The following is a 21,122-nucleotide window of genomic DNA, read 5'->3' on the forward strand; positions in this document are numbered from 1 at the left end:
CACTCTGGGTATGAGCCAGGAACCTGGATCACCAGCCATTAGCTTCATGTGTCACCTTGGGCAGGTCTCTTAGCTATTCTGAGCCTTGTTTGCTTTGATTATAAATAAAGGGATTGGATTAGGAGGTTTAAAATTAATTAGCAAAGGTTTTTGTTTTAAGCAGATAAACAAGAGCATGCAGTGATTAAGTATAAATAAAGGTACTGGTGCCTTAAGTATTACAGAGAATGAAAAGGAATTTGGAAGCACTTTCTGAGTGAAGGAGGAAGAGAACATATGACTGTTGGCCACAAAAAGCGATAGCATAAATGGAGTAAAACCCCAAGTTCCATTTCATTTATTTATACACAATAAATCCATTAAATGAATGAACTTGGTTTGTACACACACTTGGTTCACCCTATGAGAAAAATAAGAAGTTTCCCTTGTCTATGAAAAAGCACCATTAAATAATAAAAAGGTTTTAGAGGCAAATATAATTAAGTTCAAAACCCTGGCTCTAATAATTCCCAGATATGGCCTATATATCAAATCACTTTAACCTCAAGATTGTTGTAAAAATTAAATAGGATAACATAAGTGAAAAGTGCTTAGCACAATGCTTGGCACATAATAGGTAACAATAGATAGTAATCCTTCCATTAATGATGGGAACATAGTCCATACATAAGTTTAAAAAAAAAAAGACAAGGTAAAAAATAATAGCTAACTTTAACTGAGTGCTTACTCGGCGTCACGAGGCACTGTTAGGTAATTTTACATATATTATCACATTTAATCCTTAAAACAATCCTGGTAAGGTAGGTACTGCATGCAGGAGACCCAGGTTCGATCCCTGGATCAGGAAGATCCTCTGGAGAAGGAAATGGCAACCCCCTCCAGTATTCTTGCCTGGAGAATCCCGTGGACAGAGGAGCCTGGCAGGCTACAGTCCATGTGATCGCAAAGAGTCACACACGACTGAGCAACTAACACTTTCACTTTCAATGTAGGTATTATCATTAGCCCCAGTAGAGAGATGAGGAAGCAGACGCAGAGAGGTTAAGTAATTTTTCCCACAGTCACAGAACTAGGAAGTCATGATGGAGTTATGATATAAAACTGCTTTGCTGTTTATAAAGGCCAAATGCTAAATTATTTCACCATTATGTCCAGCACATTATATCAAAGTATATTATTACATGCCAGATAAGTCAGCAATTAAGCATGAGTAGTTTGTATGCACATGAGATAAGCACGCATTAGAGCAAAATTACAGGAAATTGTCTCCTAGGCTAGGAATCGTACAAGCCTAAAAGAACAGGAGAATCTCCAGTATCGTGATATAGGAGAGCAGAGTAAAGGAAGAGAATGGCTTCAGCAAATGAACAAAGTGAGTAATGAGCAATGTGAGCAAACAGATGACTGTAACTACAGCAGCAACCATAAGGCAGGTTCTGGGGAGACATGTTTTGAAAGATAAACTCTGACCAGTCTGTGGGAGTCCTGAATGCCAGATTAACAACTATAAAATACTTTTATAGCATATTATATACACACAAGATACTCGGTATTTTCTGTCACAACGCAGTGAAATTTAATTTCAAACAACTACTCATGGAGTAGGAAACCTGTTTTCTATATGGGCAATGTGTACATTCAACTCAGGTTCCCCTGATCAGTTAGAATAGGAAGAAAACATGCTGGCACACTGATTTTAACTCTTACTCTGCAATGTGTTTCAGAATTTCAAAATCTTTTAAAAATTCATATTAAGATATAACTGGCATATCAAAATCTTTATAGCGGCTTATGTAGAAGTCAGGAATACCAAACTCACTGATAAAGGTAAACGATCAAAAGGCTAGTTAAAAAGGAAGAAAAGTATTCTAAGAAGATACAAGGGCATGGAATCCAGTGAAAAGGCCAGCTCAGATGGCATAGGAGATCCCAGAGTCAGGCCTCAGACCCAGGTAACCACTGAAGAGCCAAGGACAGGTTGAGGGCATCCAGACCCACAGGAAGCTAAACAGAGGGTCTGGCTTCCTACATATAATACGGTGTTCAGATTGGGACCTACAATATGCATAACAGAAAGAGGAACATAACAATGTGATTTCATTAATGTGCCTAACGGCATCACATTTTGATTTAATTTAGCATATTATGTTTCTCACCACAAAGACTACAGTGGCTTCAAAGATTCCATTTTCTCAAACCACCCCTGAGAGGCATAAAGGAACTCATAATGGTGTGCTACTTATGTGTAGCACGTAAGTGCTGATCTTGTATCTCTGAAAGGTGCAAACAAGTTATAGACGAGAACTTGGGGGTCCTAGTAGATATAGTATTTTATTTTAATTGAAACTTTGAAAAGAAAGACTAAAGCTTTAAAATCTAAAAATTTTCATCGGGGATGTTTATTCTGTAGCTAGTCATCGGATGGTTAGAAGTTTGGCATGACTAATTCTTCACAGTCCATTTGCTAAATGACACTATAAAAGCAAGTACCACTGAAAAGGATGTGATGTTTCCAAAGCTTCAACCTCATTGTAGACTGACTGTTTTATATGGGTCCGTGGCTAACCATTTTATGGTGCAAGAGGCTCTAATCACATATATATGTTAAAGACACCTTGAAATGTTCTCACATTGTCAAGGACTAGGAAAAACTATATAAAGACCAGTGAGGTTGTCATCCTGGCTCTAACATAAAGGCCACCCAGAAGGATCAGAATTTTATAATCCTGATTAAAATAAGATTTATTAACCCCTGAGATGCTTATTCTTATAAAATAAGCTTTACCCTCTCTCGCCTTGACATGTTCTCACATTGTTAAGGACTAGGAACACTATATAAAGACCAGCAAGGTTGTCATTCTGGCCCTAACATAAAGGCCACTCAGAAGGATCAGAATTTTATAATCCTGATTAAAATAAGATTAATCCCTGAGATGTTCTTATAAAATTTTAAAAATTTTATTCTAATAAAATAGCTTTACCCTCTCTACCCCCAAAATAGAAAACTTGTGGTGAAAAACAACTGGATCTTAGTAGAACAGTTGAGAATGCTTACTAAGTTCAGTAGGACTGCTTCTAAACTAAAGTTGAACACTGAGAGATCCAAACAATGACAGAAAGTTTAAAGAAGGATCCAGAAATTCTCATTTAGATTGAGACACTGTTGGTAGCTGTGTCTTTTAAGGACTTTATCTAATTTGTCAATCTCATTGGCACCAAGTTGTTTCTACTATTCCCTTATTGTTCTTTTACTACCTGTAAGGTCTGTAGTGATTTGACAACACTAGGCTAACTAAGCAGAATTGTTTGAGAAAGAAAAAAGGGGGGAAATTTGAGGTTGCTTGATAGACCATGTGAAACCATAACTTTCCCAAGGAGCATTCCATCGCCACCTCAGCCAAGAAATGCAGATGAGGCAAGTGGGGGGAAAAAAGGAATTTTTTTATGGTTCTAGTGATGGGCTGTTGGTCGGATTAGCTGCCCATTTGTCTGCAAGCTGCTTTCTCCTCCCATTCCGAGCTCCCTGCCATCACAGTGCAGCTGCTGGCCAGGAAGCCTGAGGAAGGGGCTCCCTCTGGAGCTGATGGCAGTGGCACTTTGGAAAGTGCTGGCAGGGGGTGGGCTATAAAAAACAATTTGGTCTGGGAACAAAAGGCATCAATCTCAGCAGTGTCATCAACCCTTGAATGAGGGGAGAGAACTTTCTGGGTCACTTTGGTTGCAGGAATGGAACAGACATCATATTACTTAGTCATCTCCCCTTTCCAATGAACTAAAGAATCTAGTTAATAGGAAAGCTATGCAGAACTGCTCTACAATGATTTTTTTTTTCCTTTAGTCACATCCTTCAGTGAGGTGAAAGTTATCTTCCTTACAGTCTTTATCTGAAATTGCCAGAAATCACTAGACTCTACCTTTAGAAGTAAATTTCTCTATTAAAGGCTCTCATAAGTCTGGGGATTTCTAAGATTTAATTAACTTTTATAAAGCAATTATAGACCTTAAATGAAAGGCACAGAGTTAATATCAATTTAGTTGCTCAGTCATGTCCGACTCTTTGTGACCCCATGGGCTACAGCACGCCAGGCTTCCCTGTCCTTCACCAACTCCCAGAGCTTGCTCAAACTCAAGTCCATCAAATCAGTGATGCCATCCAACCATCTCGTCCTCTGTCGTCCCCTTCTCCTGCCTTCAATCTTTCCCATCATCAGGGTCTTTTCCAATGAGTCAGTTCTTCACATCAGGTGGCCAAAGTATTAGAGTTTCAGCTTCAGCATCAGTCCTTCCAAAGGTTAGTATAGTGAATGTTAGCACAATTAGTACAGTGAATGTTATTAGAAAGCGGACTAACAAAAATAAAATGAAGTCACTCAGACGTGTCCAACTCTTTGTGACCCTGTGGACTGTAGCCTACCAGGCTCCTCCGTCCATGGGATTTTCCAGGCAAGAGTACTGGAGTGGGTTGCCATTTCCTTCTCCAGGGGATCTTCCCGACTCAGGGACCAAACCTGGGTCTCCTTCATTGTAGGCAGATGCTTTACCATCTGAGCCACCAGGGAAACTTAACAAAAATAAGGAACTCAAGAAAAAGCACTTGAAGTCAAAGTAGCAGCAAACAAGGAAGAATTGAGCCATCTCTGAATGAAAACTCAAAGCTTAATCTAAATACTTTTATATAGAGTTAACTACAAGAAAGAAGGGGCAGTATTTCTGAGTTGGGAAAGTACTTCTTGAGAGTAACTGTTCACAGTTCACAGACTTCCCTGGTGGTACAGTGGATAAGAATCTGTCTGCCAATGCAGGGAATGTAGGTTTGATCCTTGGTCCCAGAGGATTCCATATGCCTCGCCACAACTACTGAGCCAGCATGCTACAACTACTGAAGCCTGTGCGCCTAGAGCCTGTCCTCCGTAACAAGAGGAACCACCACAAAGAGAAGCCTTTGCACCACAATGAAGAGTAGCCCCCACTGACTGCAGAGAGAAAGCCCAAGCAAAGCAATAAAGACCCAGCACAGCCATAAAGAAAGAAAGAAAATTATATATGAAAAGTGAAAATGTTGCGCCTAACTCTTTGCGACCCCATGGACTGTGTAGCCCACCAGGCTCCTCTGTCCATGCAATTCTCCAGGCAAGAATACCTGAATGGATAGCCAGTCCCTTCTCCAGGGATCTTCCTGACCTAGGGATCAAAACTGGGTCTCCCGCACTGCAAGCAGCTTCCTAACTAGCTGAGCCACCAGGGAAGCCCAAAACTTTATATATATATATATATATATATATATATATATATATATATATACACACACACACACATACATACACACACACATATATATATACAAGTAACCGTGACACTTTCCAATCAAGTTGAACTGTGTCACCCTTAAGCTACGGCAGATAAACTATTGCCCTGGGTTTTCCAAGCACTAGTTTACTTTTCAAAACCCTTCACATAGAAGCTGAGGTAGGTACACCCAGGTTAGACATGTACCATATTTCTCAGCAAAGTTTAAGAAGACCGTGAAGGGTGTGTATGTGTTGGCAGCAGGGGTTGCGTAGGGTAAGGGGAGGCACTTCTACTGCTATTTAATCTCAAGTCATAAGAGAACTGCATACTTGCTTGCTTGCTTTTATGGTCTTTTTGAGTCCTAGAGAAAGGAACTAAATGAAGTTGTGTACCTTGATTAATAAGAATATCACACTATCATTCAAGATAAATGCATTAAATTACTTAAATTACCATTACTTAGTAACAAATGTGTACACAGGACTTTGGTATTACCTTGCAGGTTATGTCAGAAGGCAGTCTTCTCATTTTTCTTATTCACTCTATGTTACACTTTCTAGTTCTGATCTATGAAATAATGACCTCAAACATGTCCAAAATTTTAAAATCCTATGGCTAACTACATTGTTTTCCATCTATATGTATTTGTTTTTTCCCAAAACATGTCTCAAATTAAGTTTCTCTATTTTTTTCTTCCACTTAAAAAACAAAATAAATGGCAGGTCTGGGGACTGAAGATGGCTTCCAGTATAGAATTTTTCTGCCATATACAATGCAGCCACTTTTTTGCACAAGAGGAGGCTCTTGTGGGGGAAATAACCTCCTGAAGCTGGAATCTCATTGTAACAAATTATTTGCTTTTTCCTATATGCTCTTGGCCATTGTTCAAAATATAGCCATCCACTATTTATCTGTATTTTTAAGATTTTTAGCTTGTCTTTCCAACATGAGTGTTAAAGGTATTTTGAAATACAGTGTACATACCAGTTCCAGGAGGAATATGTCCCAAAACTCATATAAACATCAGGACCGAAACTTGTAAAGCATCTTGGTCGTACATATACCTTGAAGATAGTCTATTAATAAGGAAGTGTTGCTAACCCTATTAATGTTGCAACCAGTAAGGCACCTATCTTTCCAAACCTTTTTTAAAAATGACAAAAGCAGTAATATGAACATTGTAGAAAATTTTAAATATAGCTAAACAAAAATAAGAAAAAAAAACACAACATTATATTACCACCATCCAGAGATTATACAGTAACATTTGAATGGGCATCCTTCTACAACTTAATCCACACATATGCACATATATGTATTTCTTTATCAAAGTGAGACTACTCTGTACATATTGCTTTGCAATATGTTTCTTCAGTTAACAATCTTTACCTTTTGAACACATTTTCATCTAATACTTAATCTAGATTCAAATCTTCCAGTTGTCTCAAAAATGTCCTTTGCCCCTTGTCTGCCTAAATGAGGGTTCAATCTAGAAACAAGTGTTGATTCTGATTATGGATCTTACATCTCTGTTAATCTAAAAGAGTCCCATTTGTCCTAACACCAATTTGTTGAAAGACCGGGGCCTCTGTCCTACAGAACATCCCATCTTGTAAATTTTTGCTTCTTTATGGTATTCTTTAGATGACCACATTATTTCCTACTACTGTAAGAAGGTTGGTTGACCTAAAGGCTAGATAATTTTAAGGTACACATGTCTGGCTAGAACATATCATAAATGATTAGTATGTTTCATGTGTGTATCTAATCAAGAGCTATATAGGATCTGAATGTTTCCCTATCAAGAATGTGAAAAACAGACCACTAGATTTTGATGATAATAGATCTTTCCCCCTCAACTTCATTTGTGAATAGTTTTAAAGCACGGAAAAATGAAAATAATACTAGGATGCCCACCAACTATACTGAATAATTGTTAATATTTTGCTAACTTTATCTTTACATGTATAAAAATAACTCTTGCTGAATCATGTGAAAATAAGTTGCAAATATAAAACAATTTACCCCTAAATATTTCAGAATGCATTCACCTAAAGATAATGACATACTCTTTTCATGCTCATATAATTTTGACTCTTTGAAATTTGGCAATTATTTCCTAACATCACCTATCATTTCCAAACCTAAACCTCCTTAATTGTCCCCTAAAGGTCTTTTATTGATTTTTAAAACCAGTATCCAGCCAAGATCTACTCACTGCTTTTGGTTAAGGTATCTCTTTGGTCGCCCTCATTTCCATCTTCAGAAGATGTGATGGAATTCCAGTTGAGCTATTTCAAATCCTGAAAGATGATGCTGTGAAAGTGCTGCACTCAATTTGTCAGCAAATTTGGAAAAGTCAGCAGTGGCCACAGGCCTGGAAAATGTCAGTTTTCATTCCAATCCCAAAGAAAGGCAATGCCAAAGAATGCCCAAACTACTGCACAATTGCACTCATCTCACACGTTAGTAAAGTAATGCTCAAAATTCTCCAAGCCAGGCTTCAGCAATACATGAACCGTGAACTTCCTGATGTTGAAGCTGGTTTTAGAAAAGGCAGAGGAACCAGAGATCAAATTGCCAACATTCGCTGGATCATCGAAAAAGCAAGAGAGTTCCAGAAAAACATCTATTTCTGCTTTATTGACTATGCCAAAGCCTTTGACTGTGAGGATCACCACAGACTGTGGAAAATTCTTCAAGAGATGGGAATACCAGACCACCTGACCTGCCTCTTGAGAAATCTGTATGCTCGTCAGGAAGCAACAGTTAGAACTGGACATGGAACAACAGACTGGTTCTAAATAGGGAAAGGAGTACGTCAAGGCTGTATATTGTCACCCTGCTTATTTAACTTATCTGCAGAGTACATCATGAGAAACGCTAGGCTGGATGAAGCAAAAGCTGAAATCAAAACTGCTGGGAGAAACATCAATAACCTCAGATATGCAGATGACACCACCCTGATGGCAAATAGTGAAGAAGAACTAAAAGGCCTCTTGATGAAAGTGAAAGACGAGAGTGAAAAAGTTGGCTTAAAGCTCAACATTCAGAAAACTAAGATCATGGCATTTGGTCCCATAATTTCATGGCAAATAGAGGGAGAAACAGTGGAAACAGTAGCTGACTTTATTTTTGGGGGGCTCCAAAGCCACTGCAGATGGTGACTGCAGCCATGAAATTAAAAGACACTTACTCCTTGGAAGGAAAGTTATGATCAATCTGACAGCATATTAAAAAGCAGAGACATTACTTTGTCAACAAAGGTCAGTCTAGTCAAGGTTATGTTTTCCAGTAGTCACGTATGGATGTGAGAGTTGGACTATAAAGAAAGCTGAGTACCGAAAATTGATGCTTTTGAACTGTGGTGTTGGAGAAGACTCTTGAGAGTCCCTTAGACTGCAAGGAGATCAACCAGTCCATCCTAAAGGAGATCAGTCCTGGGTGTTCATTGGAAGGACTGATATTGAAGCTGAAACTTCAATACTTTGGCCACCTGATGCAAAGAGCCGACTCATTTGAAAAGACACTGATGCTGGGGAAGACTGAGGGCAGGAGAAAGGGACGACAGAGAATGAGATGGTTGGATGGCATCACTGACTCAATGGACATGGGTTTGGGTAGACTCCAGCAGTTGGTGATGGACAGGGAGGCCTGGTGTGCTGTGGTTCATGGGGTCACAAAGAGTCGGACACAACTGAGTGACTGAACTGAACTGAACTGAGTTCAGCAGTGTGCACACTGAGCAACAAGAGCAGCACCACCAAGTTCCTTCCTAAGGAACTACACTAGCATCCCAGCATCAAGCCAGCATAGCTTTTAACTGTCAGTGAGCATCTGGGCTTTATCTCAGTTTACTTTGTGCTTCAGTTAACAAGATGTGAACAAACTAAGGTAACTGAGTCTTCTATCTACATTCTTTCTGCTTATGAGAGATTTCATAGGAACACTCTACTATTGGATAGTAGAAAGTGAAAGTTGCTCAGTTGTGTCTGACTCTGCAACCCCATGGTCTGTACAGTCTATGGAATTCTCCAGGCCAGAATACTGGAGTGGGTAGCTTTTCCCTTCTCCAGGGGATCTTCCCAACCCAGGGATCAAACCCAGGTCTCCCGCATTGCAGGCAGATTCTTCACCAGCTGAGCCACCAGGGAGGCCCACGAATACTGGAGTGGGTAGCCTATCCGTTCTCTAGTGGATCTTCCCAACCCAGGAATAAAACTTGGGTCTCCTGCATTGCAGGTGGATTCTTTACCAACTGAGCTATCAGGCACGCCCATAGGATAGCAAAAGAAAACTGTAATTACTTATATACTTAACATTTTTTAAACTAATCTTTCTGAACTATGCATTAATTATGCATGTAAATACAGAATATAGGCTAGGGAAAATATAACTAAAATGCCACATTTTCTCAAAATTAAAAAATAATAAGCAATATCTTACATCAGCCTTCTATTACTTAATACTACGTCACTGTTAAAATCATATCTTAAATTGAAAGCCATTGCAAGAAAATGACCTCCATAAAGACAGCATGAGGGGAAGGGAGAGCCAGACGGGCATTGGATGACTTTGAGACTCAGGGAGGAAAAATTACTAAACATGGGAAAGGATGCCCTAAGAGACCACAAAGCACCATCATAAGCATTCTTTGGGCAAACTTGCCAGAAGGAGCACAAGTACCCAGTCACCTTCTCAGAGTTTTCCAAAAAGTGCTCAGAGAGATGGAAGACCAAGTCAGTTGAAAAAGAAAATTTTGAAGGCATAGTAAAGGTAGACAAGGCCTTTATAACAGAGAAATGAAAACCTACATTCCTCCTAAAGGAGAAACAAAAAAAGAAGCTCAAGGATCCCAATGCATACAAGAGGCTGCCTTCAGTTTTTCTCCTGTTCTTCCAAACCAAAAGAGAATATCCCAGCATACCCATTGGCAATGTCGCAAAGGAACTGGCAGAAACATGGAACAGCATTTCAGCAGATGACAAGAAGCTTTATGAAAAGAAGGCTGCTAAGATAGAGAAAAAACATGGAGCAAAAAAGATAGTCATCAAGGCGGAAAAGAAGGATTAGAAAGAGAAGGAAGTTGAAGATGATAATAATAAGTAAGTTGATTCTAGTTTCCTGCTTGTCTAAAAGCATTTAACCTCCCTGTGCACAACTCACTCTTTCTAAAGAAAAAAGAACTGTAAAGCTGTACAAGACTTGGTTTTAAACTGTATAGTGCCTTTTTCTATATAGTTAACATACTACCAAATGTGTCTTTAGCTAGCCCTGCCCTGGTGGTATTTTCAATAGATACTAATTTTGCCTCATGTATTATGCGAGTTGTATTAATAAATTGGCAAAGAAATGTAAAGTAGCTTCTTGTTGGTGCACAAAAAATATCAATTTTACATAGGGATGGTAGTTTTACCATCTTCAATTGTCTCTGATGCATCCTATATGAATTATTGTTCTCTTAACTGAACACCACTTTGTAACTGCAAAAATAAAAAGTTGCCATTGTTTTATTGACATTCTAAGTGCTTCTCATATTAATACCATTTTCATATTAGAAAAAGATAATACCCCAAACTAATGTTTTATCTGAGATAATGTTACCTGCTGCACAAAATAGATTTTTTTTTAAATTTATTTTTAAGAAATAATTTCACATGTAGTTACATAAACCCTTAGGAGTTACTTTTTTAAGTAGAAGCATGACTTTTATAGTAAGACAGCTCATGATTTGTTCTTTGAGGGTTTTATTTTAATAAGATTATTCTGCAACTGGATGATGACACAGTTTAGGTTTGTTGGGATTATTTTTCAGCAGCCAATCAGCTAGCCAAATCTATGGAAAAGAAAAAAAAATCTTTATGTTAATTAATGTTCACATACTTTCTTCAATATATACTCTATCAATTTAAAACAGTTTCCAAAATCACTTTAGGAATAATAAGAAAATGACCACTAAAAATTGAAACAATAAGTATTACATTAGGCAATACTGTCAAGCATAGATCCAAATTGGAAAGGAAGGTAAAACTATGTTCACAGATAACATGACCCTTGTATATACAGGTATAATATTCCTCCACCAGTTTATTGTACTTTGCAGATACAGCTTTTTTCTTTACAAATTGAAGGTTTTTGAGCCCTCTGCATTGAGCAAGATTAGCAGCACCATTTTTCCAAGAGCAACTGCTCACTTTATGTCTCCATGTCTTTCTGTGTCTGCTAATTCTATAATATTTCAAACATTTTCATTATTGTTAGATTTGTTATAATGGTCTAGGGCTTCCCAAGTAGAGTGGTGGTAAAGAACACACCTGCCAATGCAGGAGACATAAGAGACGTGGGTTCCATCCCTGGGTCAGGAAGATCCCCCAGAGGAGGAAATGGCAACCCACTCTAGTATTCTTGCCTGGAGAATCCCATGGGCAAGAGGACAAAGGAGCCTGGTGGGCTACAGTCCATAGAGTCACAAAGAGTCAGACACAACGGAAGTGACTTAACACACATGTAGTGGTCTATGATCAGTGATCTTACTGCAAAATAATCATGACTCACTGAAGGCTAGGATGATGGTTAACATTTTTTTAGATTAAGTTATACACATTGTCTTTTTTAAGATATAATATTATTGCACACTTAATAGACTACAGAATAGTGTAACCCTTTTACATATGCATGGGGAAACCAAAAAACTTGTATGACTTGCTTTACTGCAATACTTGCTTAACTGTCGTGGTCTGGAACCTAACTGGCAACATCTCCATGGTATGCCTGTATAAAAAATTCCAAAGAATCTAAGAAAGCTACTAGAGCCAATAAATGAATATGGCAAAGTTGCAGGTTACAAGATCAATACACAAAATCAGTTGTGTTTCTACATATCAACAATGAATGATTCAAAAAGGAAATTAAGAAATCACTTTAATTTATAATAGCCTTGAAAAAATATCTAGGATAAATTAATCAACCTGTGTCCTGAAAATCATAAAACATTGCTGAAAGAAACTGAAAAGATCTAAATAAATGATAAGACATCTCATGTTCATGGATAGAAAGATTTAATAACGTTAAGATGCTAAGATGTCAATGCTACTCATAGTGATCTACAGATTCAACACAAGTCGCATCAAATTTCCAACTGCTGTTTTTGCAGAAATGGAAAAATCAATCCTTAAATTCATATAGAATTTCAAGGAGCTCCAAATAGCTAAAAAAGTCATGAAAGAAATCCAATTGAAGAATTTTCCAATTTTGTTCTTCCCAATTTTAAAATCTTCTATAAAGGTACAGTGATCAAGACAATGAGGTATATAGATATACATACAGATCAATGGAATAGAATTGAGAGTCAGAAATAAACCCATATATATAATCAACAGATTTTTGACAATGGTTCCAAGCCCATTCAATGGAGAAGATACAGTCTCCTCAACATATGGTACTTAGAAACTGGATTTCCATAGGCAAAAAATGAAGTTGACCCCTATCTCACTTAATATAAAAAATTAACTCAAAGTTTATCAATAACATAAATATAAGAGTTAAACTCATTAAAATCTTAGAAGAAAATAAAGGAATAAATCTTTATGACCTTGAATTTGGCAATAGATTCTTAGATATGACACCATAAACATAAGCAAAAAAAAAAAAGGTAAATTAGAGTTTATCAAATATTCACAACTTTCATGTATCAAAGGACATTATCAACCAAGTGAAAGGACATGGGGCTTCCCCTAGTGGCTCAAAGTGAAGAATCGGCCTGCCAGTGCAGGAGACATGGGTTCGATCCCTGATCTGGGATGATACCACATGCTATGAAACAACTAAGCCTGTGTGCCACAACTATTGAGCCTGTGCTCCAGAGCCTGGGAACTGCAATTACTAAGTCCATGTGCCACGACTACTGAAGCCCGAGCACCCTAGGGCATGGTGCCTAGACAAGATAAGCCATCGCAATGAGAAGCCCTTGTACTGAAACTAGAGAGTAGCCCCCTCTTGCTACTAGAAAAAAGCCCACACAGCAAAGAAGATCCAAAAATAATAAATAAAATTATTATTTTTTAAAGTGAAAGGACAACCTATAGAAAGGGAACATATATTTGCAAATCATATAAATATTTAAAATCTATAACATATAAAGAACTCCTGCAACTCAACCACGAAAACAATTAAAAATGAGCAAAGAATATGAATATGAACAGACATTTCTCTGAAGAAAATATACAAATGGCCAGTAAACACTTGAAAAGAGGGTCAACATCATTTGTCATTAGGGAAATGCAAACCAAAGCCACAATGACAGGCCATTTCACATCTAATAAGATGGTTACAATTATTAAAAAAAAAAAAAAGGAAAAGAACAAGTGTTGGCCAGGACATGGAGAAACTGGAACACTCATGCATTGCTAGTGGGAATGTAAACGGGTGCAGCTGCTGTGAGAAATAACTTAGTGGTTACTCAATAAGTTAAACTCAGAATGATCATATGACCCAGAAAATTCACTCTTAAGTACATACTTCAAAGAAATGAAAACAGGTACTCAAAGAGATACACCAGTGTTCACTGCAACATTATGTACAATAGCCAGAAGGGAGAAACAATCTAAGTATCTATCAACAGATGAATGGATAAATAATATATATGTATCATCAAATATTATTCAACTATAAAAGGGATAAAATTCTAGTACATGCTACTACATGAACTTCAAAAGCATTATGACAAGTGACGTAAGTCAGACACACAAAAAAACAAATATAATTCTTATATGTAACTTAGGTAAAATATCTAGAATAGACAAATTCATGGAGACAGAAAGAATAGAGGTTACTAAAGGGTAGCAGAAGGAGATAATGGGGAGCTATCGCTTAATGGTTACAGAGTTTCTGTTTAGGGTGATGAAAAAGTTTTGGAAATAGGTAGTCATGATGGCTATACACAACTGTGATTATAATTAATGCCACTGAACTGTACACTTGAAAATGGTTAAAATGACAAAGTTTATCTTATATTTACCACCAAAAAAACAAAAAAATTGTTAAGTATATATAGAAGTATTGAAAATAGTGTTAAAAACAATTGTTTATTGTGGTACTGTTATCAGAACATACAGCTCAACATAATGGAATACATGCTCACAAATAGAATTTTATATGTGACAAATGTGGCCTTATAAATCAATGTACAAGAACAACTGATCAGAAAAAAATCAATTTAGATCTTCATTTTGTGATATATATAAAAGTAAATTCCAGAGACATAGCAAAGTTAAAAATGAAAAAAACTATTAATAGAAGAAAATGAAAGTGAATATTTAGCAAAATCTTCAATGGAATAGAACTTTCTAAACTTAGATGATAAAGTAAAACTCACAATAAGAAAAAAAATTAAGGTTTGACTTACTGAATATTATGTAAAAGTCAAAATTAGAAGTTAAACAAAAAGGGAAATATTTTTGCAGCTAATAGAACAAGCTTGATATAACCAATACATAAAGAATTCTTACACCTATCCTTCTCAAACTATTCCAAAAAACTGAAGAGGAAAAAAATGCTTTCAAGCTCATTCTATGAGGCCAAGATTACCCTGACACCAAAACTAGACAAAACAACACCAGAAAAGAAAATTACAGGTCAGTATCACTGATAAGCATAGCAGCAAAAATCCTCAAAGAAAACTGAATTCTATACATTAAAAGAATCATACACCATGATCAAGTGGGACTTATTCCAAGGCTGCAAGGATGGTTCAATTTCTGCAAATCAATATAATACATCACATTCTGAAGTATAAAAATCATACAGTCATCTTAACAGATGAAGAAAAAGCTTTTGACAAAATGCAACATCCATTTACAATAAAAATTCTCAGCAAAGTGAGTATAAAGGGACGATACCTCAACATAATAAAGATCATATATGACTAGCCCACAGTAACATCATGTCCACTTTTTCCACTTTTATTCAGCATAGTGTTAAAAGTCCTAGCCACAGCAATCAGAAAAAATTAATTAATTAAAAAAATAAAAGAAATCTGAACAGGAAAGGAAGAAGTAAAACTGTCACAATTTGAAGATGACATGATATACAGAGAAAACCTTAAAGACAGCACCAAAAAACTGTTAGAACTAATAAACTCAGTGAAGTTGCACAGAACAAATTTAATACAGAAATGTGTTGTTTCTATACACTATCAACAAAAAGAGAAATTAAGAAATCAATCACATTTACAATTGCATTAAAAAAATACCTAAGAATAAATCTAACTAAGGAGGTAAAAGACCTGTACTAAGAAAACTGTTATTACACTGATGAAACTGAAAAACAAACAAATGGAAAAATACGTTACATTCATGAATTAGAAGAATTACTATTGTTAAAATAACCATACTAACCACAAGATTTAATGCAATCCCTATCAAAATAACCATAGCATTTTCCACAGAACTAGAACAAATAATTCCAAAACTTGTATGGAAACACAAAAGATATTCAATAGCCAAAATGATCTTGAGAAACAAGAACAAAGCTAGGGGTATCACATGCCCTGATTTTAAACTATACTACAGAGCTATAGTAACCAAAGCAGTATGCTACTGGCATAAAAACGGACACATAGATCAACAGAAAAGAATAGAGAACCAGAAATGAAACCACATTTATATGGTCAATTAACTTATGCCAAAGAAGACAGGAAATACAGTGGGGAAAAGATAATCTCTTCAATAAATGGTTTTAGGAAAATTAAATAGCTACATGCAAAAGAATTAAACTGAACTACTCTCTCACACTATATACAAAAACAAGTGAAAGATGGATAAAGACTTAACTGCAGAGAAGAAACCATAAAATTCCTAGAAGAAAACACATGCAGTATGCAATTTTGAAATCAGTCTTAGTAATATATTTTTAAAAATAGTCCTTGAAATATAGTTAACTCACAATATTGTATTATTAGCAATATATTTTTGGATGTATTTTTCCTCAGGCAAGACTTCCCTGGTGGCTCAGACGGTTAAGCATCTGTCTACAATGTGGGAGACCAGGGTTCGATCCCTGGGTCAGGAAGATCCCCTGGAGAAGGAAATGGCAATCCACTCCAGTACTATTGCCTGGAAAATCCCATGGACAGAGGAGCCTGGTAGGCTACAGTCCATGGGGTCGCAGAGAGTCAGACACGACTGAGCAACTTAACTAACTAACTAACTAACTTCCTCAGGCAAGGGAAGCAAAAGCAAAAAAATCCAAATGAGATCACATAAAACAAAAAGCTTTTGCACAGCGAAGGAAACTATCAATGAAATGAAAAGGCAGCCTACTGAATGGGAGAAGATATCTGCAAACAATATATCTGATAAGAAATTAATATTCAGTATATACAAAGAACTCATACACCTCAACATCATAAAAACAAAAACTGAATTTAAAAATGGGCAGAGAACCTGAATAGATATTCTTCCAAAGAAGACAAACAGATGGCCAACAGACACAACATCACTAACCATCAGGGAAATGCAAATTAAAACCACAATGAGTTATCACTTCACATCAATCAGAATGGCTATCATCAAAAAGAACACAAATAGGACTTGCCTGGTGGTCCAGTCGTTAAGAATTCACCTGCTATCAGGGTTTCATACATAGCACCAGCTCCCTCGCTGCTATCTATCGAAAATCAGCCCTTGACACAAGGGTTTGAAAAAAATTAATAAAAAAGATTTTTTAAAAAATGAGAAAAACAAAACAGAAAAAATAACAGTTAAAAAAAAAAAAGAAACAAAACAAACAAAAAAAATGGAGGAAAAAAAGAATTCACCTGCCAATGTAGGGGACACCCATTCAATTCCTGGTCCAGGAAGATTACACATGTCCTGGAGCAACTGAACCCATGAGTCACAACCACTGAACCCATTCTCTAGAGCCCACATGCTGCAACTATTGAGGCCCTGAGCTACTGAGCTCCCTAGAGTCCATGCTCTAAAGCAAAAGAAGCCACTGCCACGAGAAGCCTGCATAGTGCAATGAAGAGTAGCCCTCATTCACTGCAACTAGAGAAAGCCCACGAACAGCAATGAAGACCAAAAAAAATAATTAATTTTTTAAAAAACACAAATAACAAATGTTGGCAAGGATGTGAAAAAAGGTAACCTCATGCACTGCTGGTTGTAATTTAAGTTGATATGGCCAGCAAAGAAAGTAATAGGCTCCTCAAAAAATTAAAATCAGGAGAAGGAAATGGTAACCCACTCCAGTATTCTTGCCTGGAAAAGTCCATGGACAGAGGAGCTTGGCAGGCTGCAGTCCATGGGGTTACATGACTGAGCACGTGTGCATGAGGGTGGAGGGTGATGGGTTGTAGCAATAACCTGGTAGAACTGAAAAAAAAAAAAAAAAAAACAATTAAAATCAGAACTACCATATGATCCAGCAAGTCTGCTTCCTGGTCTTTTTCTGAAGAAAACAAATACACTAATTTGAAAAGATATATGCACCCTTATGTTCACTGAGCATTTTTACAATAGCCAAGATATGGAAGCAACCTAAGTCAACAGATGAACAGGTTAAACAGATGTGACATATACATACACATACACATACATACTGGAATATTACTCAATAGGAAAGAAAATTCTCCATTTGCAACAACATGGATAAATCTAGAAGGTATTGTACTGTGTGAAATAAGTCAGAGAAAGATAAATACCATATAATTTCACTTATAAGTGGAATATAAATACTAAAACAAATGAATAAACAAAACAGAAACAGAGTCACAGATACAGAAAACAAATAGGCAGTTGCCACAGGGAAGGCAGGTTGGGAATGAGTAAAAGCGGTAAGGGATATTAAGAGGTACAAACTTCCAGGTACAAAATAAACAAGTCACAGGAATTAAATGTACAGGAGAATGGGGAATATAGTAAATAATAATAACAATACAATACATTTTATGGTGACAAATGACAACTAGATTTATCATATTGATCATTTTGCAATATAAAGAAGTATCAAATTACTATGTCATGCACCTGGAACTAACACAGTATTGTAGATTAGTTATAATTCAGTAATGGAAAAAGGAATTCTTACAAAACTCCAACAGATAAGTGGATCTAAAGAAAAATAGATAATTCACAAAGGAGGAAATACAATTAAACATAGGAGAAAATGTTTAACTTTACCAGTATACATATATATATATATATATATATATAAAGTTAAAGCAATTGAATTCTCATCTTTCATTTATTTTGTCTCTTATTAAGTCAGTCCGATCCCCACCCCAGTGTTTTTAACTTACATCTAAGACTTATATGGATGAAGTGAAACGAAAATTATACATTGGTAATCACAGTGTACCTTGGGATTGCCCTTTAAGGAAGCAATATGACAGTATGTATTGTGACTGAAAATATTTGTATTAGAAATAATAATGCAAAAAAATCAATAAAATTCTGAAAAAGAAAAGTAATAGAAAGGTTTAGAACTATCTGATTTTGAAATATATTACAAACCTATAATACTTAAAGCAGTATGGTACTTACAAATGAACAGACATATATAAATGAAATAAACCAACTCACCAAAATAGAAATAAACCCACAAAATGCATACAAGAACTTAGTATATATTAACAGCAGATTCTTAAATCTACAAGAAAAAAAATCTACAATAAAAACAACAAACTATCTTAAATCTACAATAAAAACAAACCATCAATAAATGGTTTGGGTCAACTGAGTAACCAAATGGAAAATTAAATAAAATGTGGCATCTACCTTACTTCCTGTAACAACAACAACAAAAAAATTCCAGACGATCAAAGACATATCCATGGGGGGTGGGAGGAAATATAATATTACAGTGTATTAGAAGGGGACTTTCCTGGCAGTCCCCTGGTTAAGACTTTGCCTTTCAGTGCAAGGGATGTGAGTTCAATCTCTGGTCAGGGAGCTAAGATCCCATATGACACGTGGACAAAAAGAAAACAAACATAAAAAACAGAAGTGGGCTTCCCTGGTGGCTCAGTAGTAAAGAATATGCTCCTGCCAATGCAGGAGACACGGGTTTGATCCCTGGTCCAGGAAGAAGTGTGTCACAACTATTGAACCTGTGCTCTAGAGCCCGGGAACCACAACTACTGAAGGTCATGCGCCCTAGAGCCTGTGCTCTGCAACAAGAGAAGCCACTGCAATGAGAAGCCTATGCACCGCAACTAGAGAGTAGCCCCTGGCCACCACAACTAAAGAAAGCCCTTGTGCATCAATGAAGAACAAGTACAGCCAAAAATAAGTAAATAAATAAAATTATTTTTAAGAAAGCTTTCCCTTAAAGAAGCAACATTATAACAAATTCAATAAAGACTTTAAAAACTGGTCCACATAAAAAAAATTCTTCATGAAAAATGTACTACAAGGCAGCATGAGAGAATGTTATTTATGATCTTGAACAGAAAACCTTCAAATATGACAGAAACCCAAGCCATAAAAGAGCTCAATAAATACAACTACATAAAAATTAAAATATATCATGAAAATAGTCAAAAAAGACAGTGATAAACTACAGAAATCTATTAAAATCTACTAATCAACAAAAGGTTGATTTTTTTAAACATATAGAGTACCCATACAATAAAGAAAATACTAGACAACTGAGCCCTGGCAAATGGATTAAGGGTATGAGGAATTTCGTAGAAAAGGAAATGCAAATGGCTCTAAGCAGCGTATATAAAAGATACTCAAACTCACTCATAACAAAAGAAATATAAATTAAGTTACAAGATACATTTTTCACCTATTACATTGGTAAAAAAAAAACCCACCAAGCTTGAAAAAACATCAGGCACTCTCATTCAATTTTCATCGGAGTATAAAATGGTACAACTATGGTGGCTTAGGCTGTAAAGAATCCACTTACAATGCAGGAGACCTGCGTTTGATCCCCGGGTTGAGAAGATCCCCTGGAGAAGGGAATGGCTACCTACTCCAGTATTCTTGCCTAGAGAATTCCATGGACAAAGGAGATTGACAGGCTACAGCCCATGGGATTGCAAAGAGTCGGACACAACTGAGCCACTAACACTTTCACACTTTGACTGTGCTGTGCTGTGCTAAGCTGCTAAAGATGTGTCCAACTCTGTGTGACCCTATGGACCGTAGCCTACAAGGCACCTATATCCATGGGATTCTCCAGACCAAGAATACTAGAGTGGGTTGCCATGCCCTCCTCCAGGGGATCTGCCCCACCCAGGGATCAATCCCACATCATTTATGTCTCCTGCATCAGCACACGGGTTCTTAACCTCTAATGCTACCTAGGAAGTTCCCATACTTTCACTACAAAAGGCAATTTGCCAATATTTATCCAAAGTAAAAATGCACATATCAAAAACATCAAAATAACATTCTTTTTTACTCAGTATTTCATTTGTAGAAATTTATTCTATAGATATATGGTATGCTGATGAATAAAGATATTCACTGGAGCAGTTTATAATAAACAAGGAGTGGAAGCAAACTAAACAACCATCTATATGTGACTAATTAATAAATTGTAGAGAATCCCCTGGTAGTCCAGGGGTTAGCACCCTGCCTTTCTACTGCAGGGGGCAAGGGTTCGATTCCTGGTTGGAGAATGAAGATACCACAAGTCACACGCCCCGCCCCGCCCCCCAAAAAATTGTACAAATCCATAATACAGATTGCCATAAACTGTTCTTTCAAAATGGGGCAATTTTGTTTATAATGCTATTTAATAATTTACAATATAAAGTAAATAAGGTAAAAAGTTATCAAAAACAATTTTTAGTAACTAGCATTTGTATCTGTGTTTTT

General features: G+C 36.6%; 1 protein-coding gene and 1 pseudogene across 4 annotated transcripts in view; one reads left to right on the forward strand and one right to left on the reverse strand.

Annotated features, from left to right (window-relative positions):
- Nucleotides 1–2,227: 2,227 nt before the first annotated feature.
- On the forward strand, nt 2,228–10,578 carry LOC112447522 (high mobility group protein B1-like; annotated as a pseudogene).
- Nucleotides 10,579–11,019: 441 nt separating this feature from the next.
- The window catches only part of NME5 (NME/NM23 family member 5), a 29,110-nt gene continuing 19,007 nt past the window's right edge, over nt 11,020–21,122 (reverse strand). For 3 of the 4 annotated variants that reach the window (XM_010807316.4, XM_005209392.5, XM_005209391.5), the window contains exon 6: nt 11,020–11,125. In XM_010807316.4, coding sequence (XP_010805618.1) covers nt 11,112–11,125 — 14 coding nt within the window. In that variant the 3' untranslated portion in view covers nt 11,020–11,111. The remainder of the gene's footprint in view (nt 11,126–21,122) is intronic. The other variant, NM_001191216.2, reaches the window with a different exon arrangement.

The sequence above is a fragment of the Bos taurus genome, chromosome 7 (assembly GCF_002263795.3).
Source record: "Bos taurus isolate L1 Dominette 01449 registration number 42190680 breed Hereford chromosome 7, ARS-UCD2.0, whole genome shotgun sequence".
NCBI lineage: Eukaryota > Metazoa > Chordata > Mammalia > Artiodactyla > Bovidae > Bos > Bos taurus.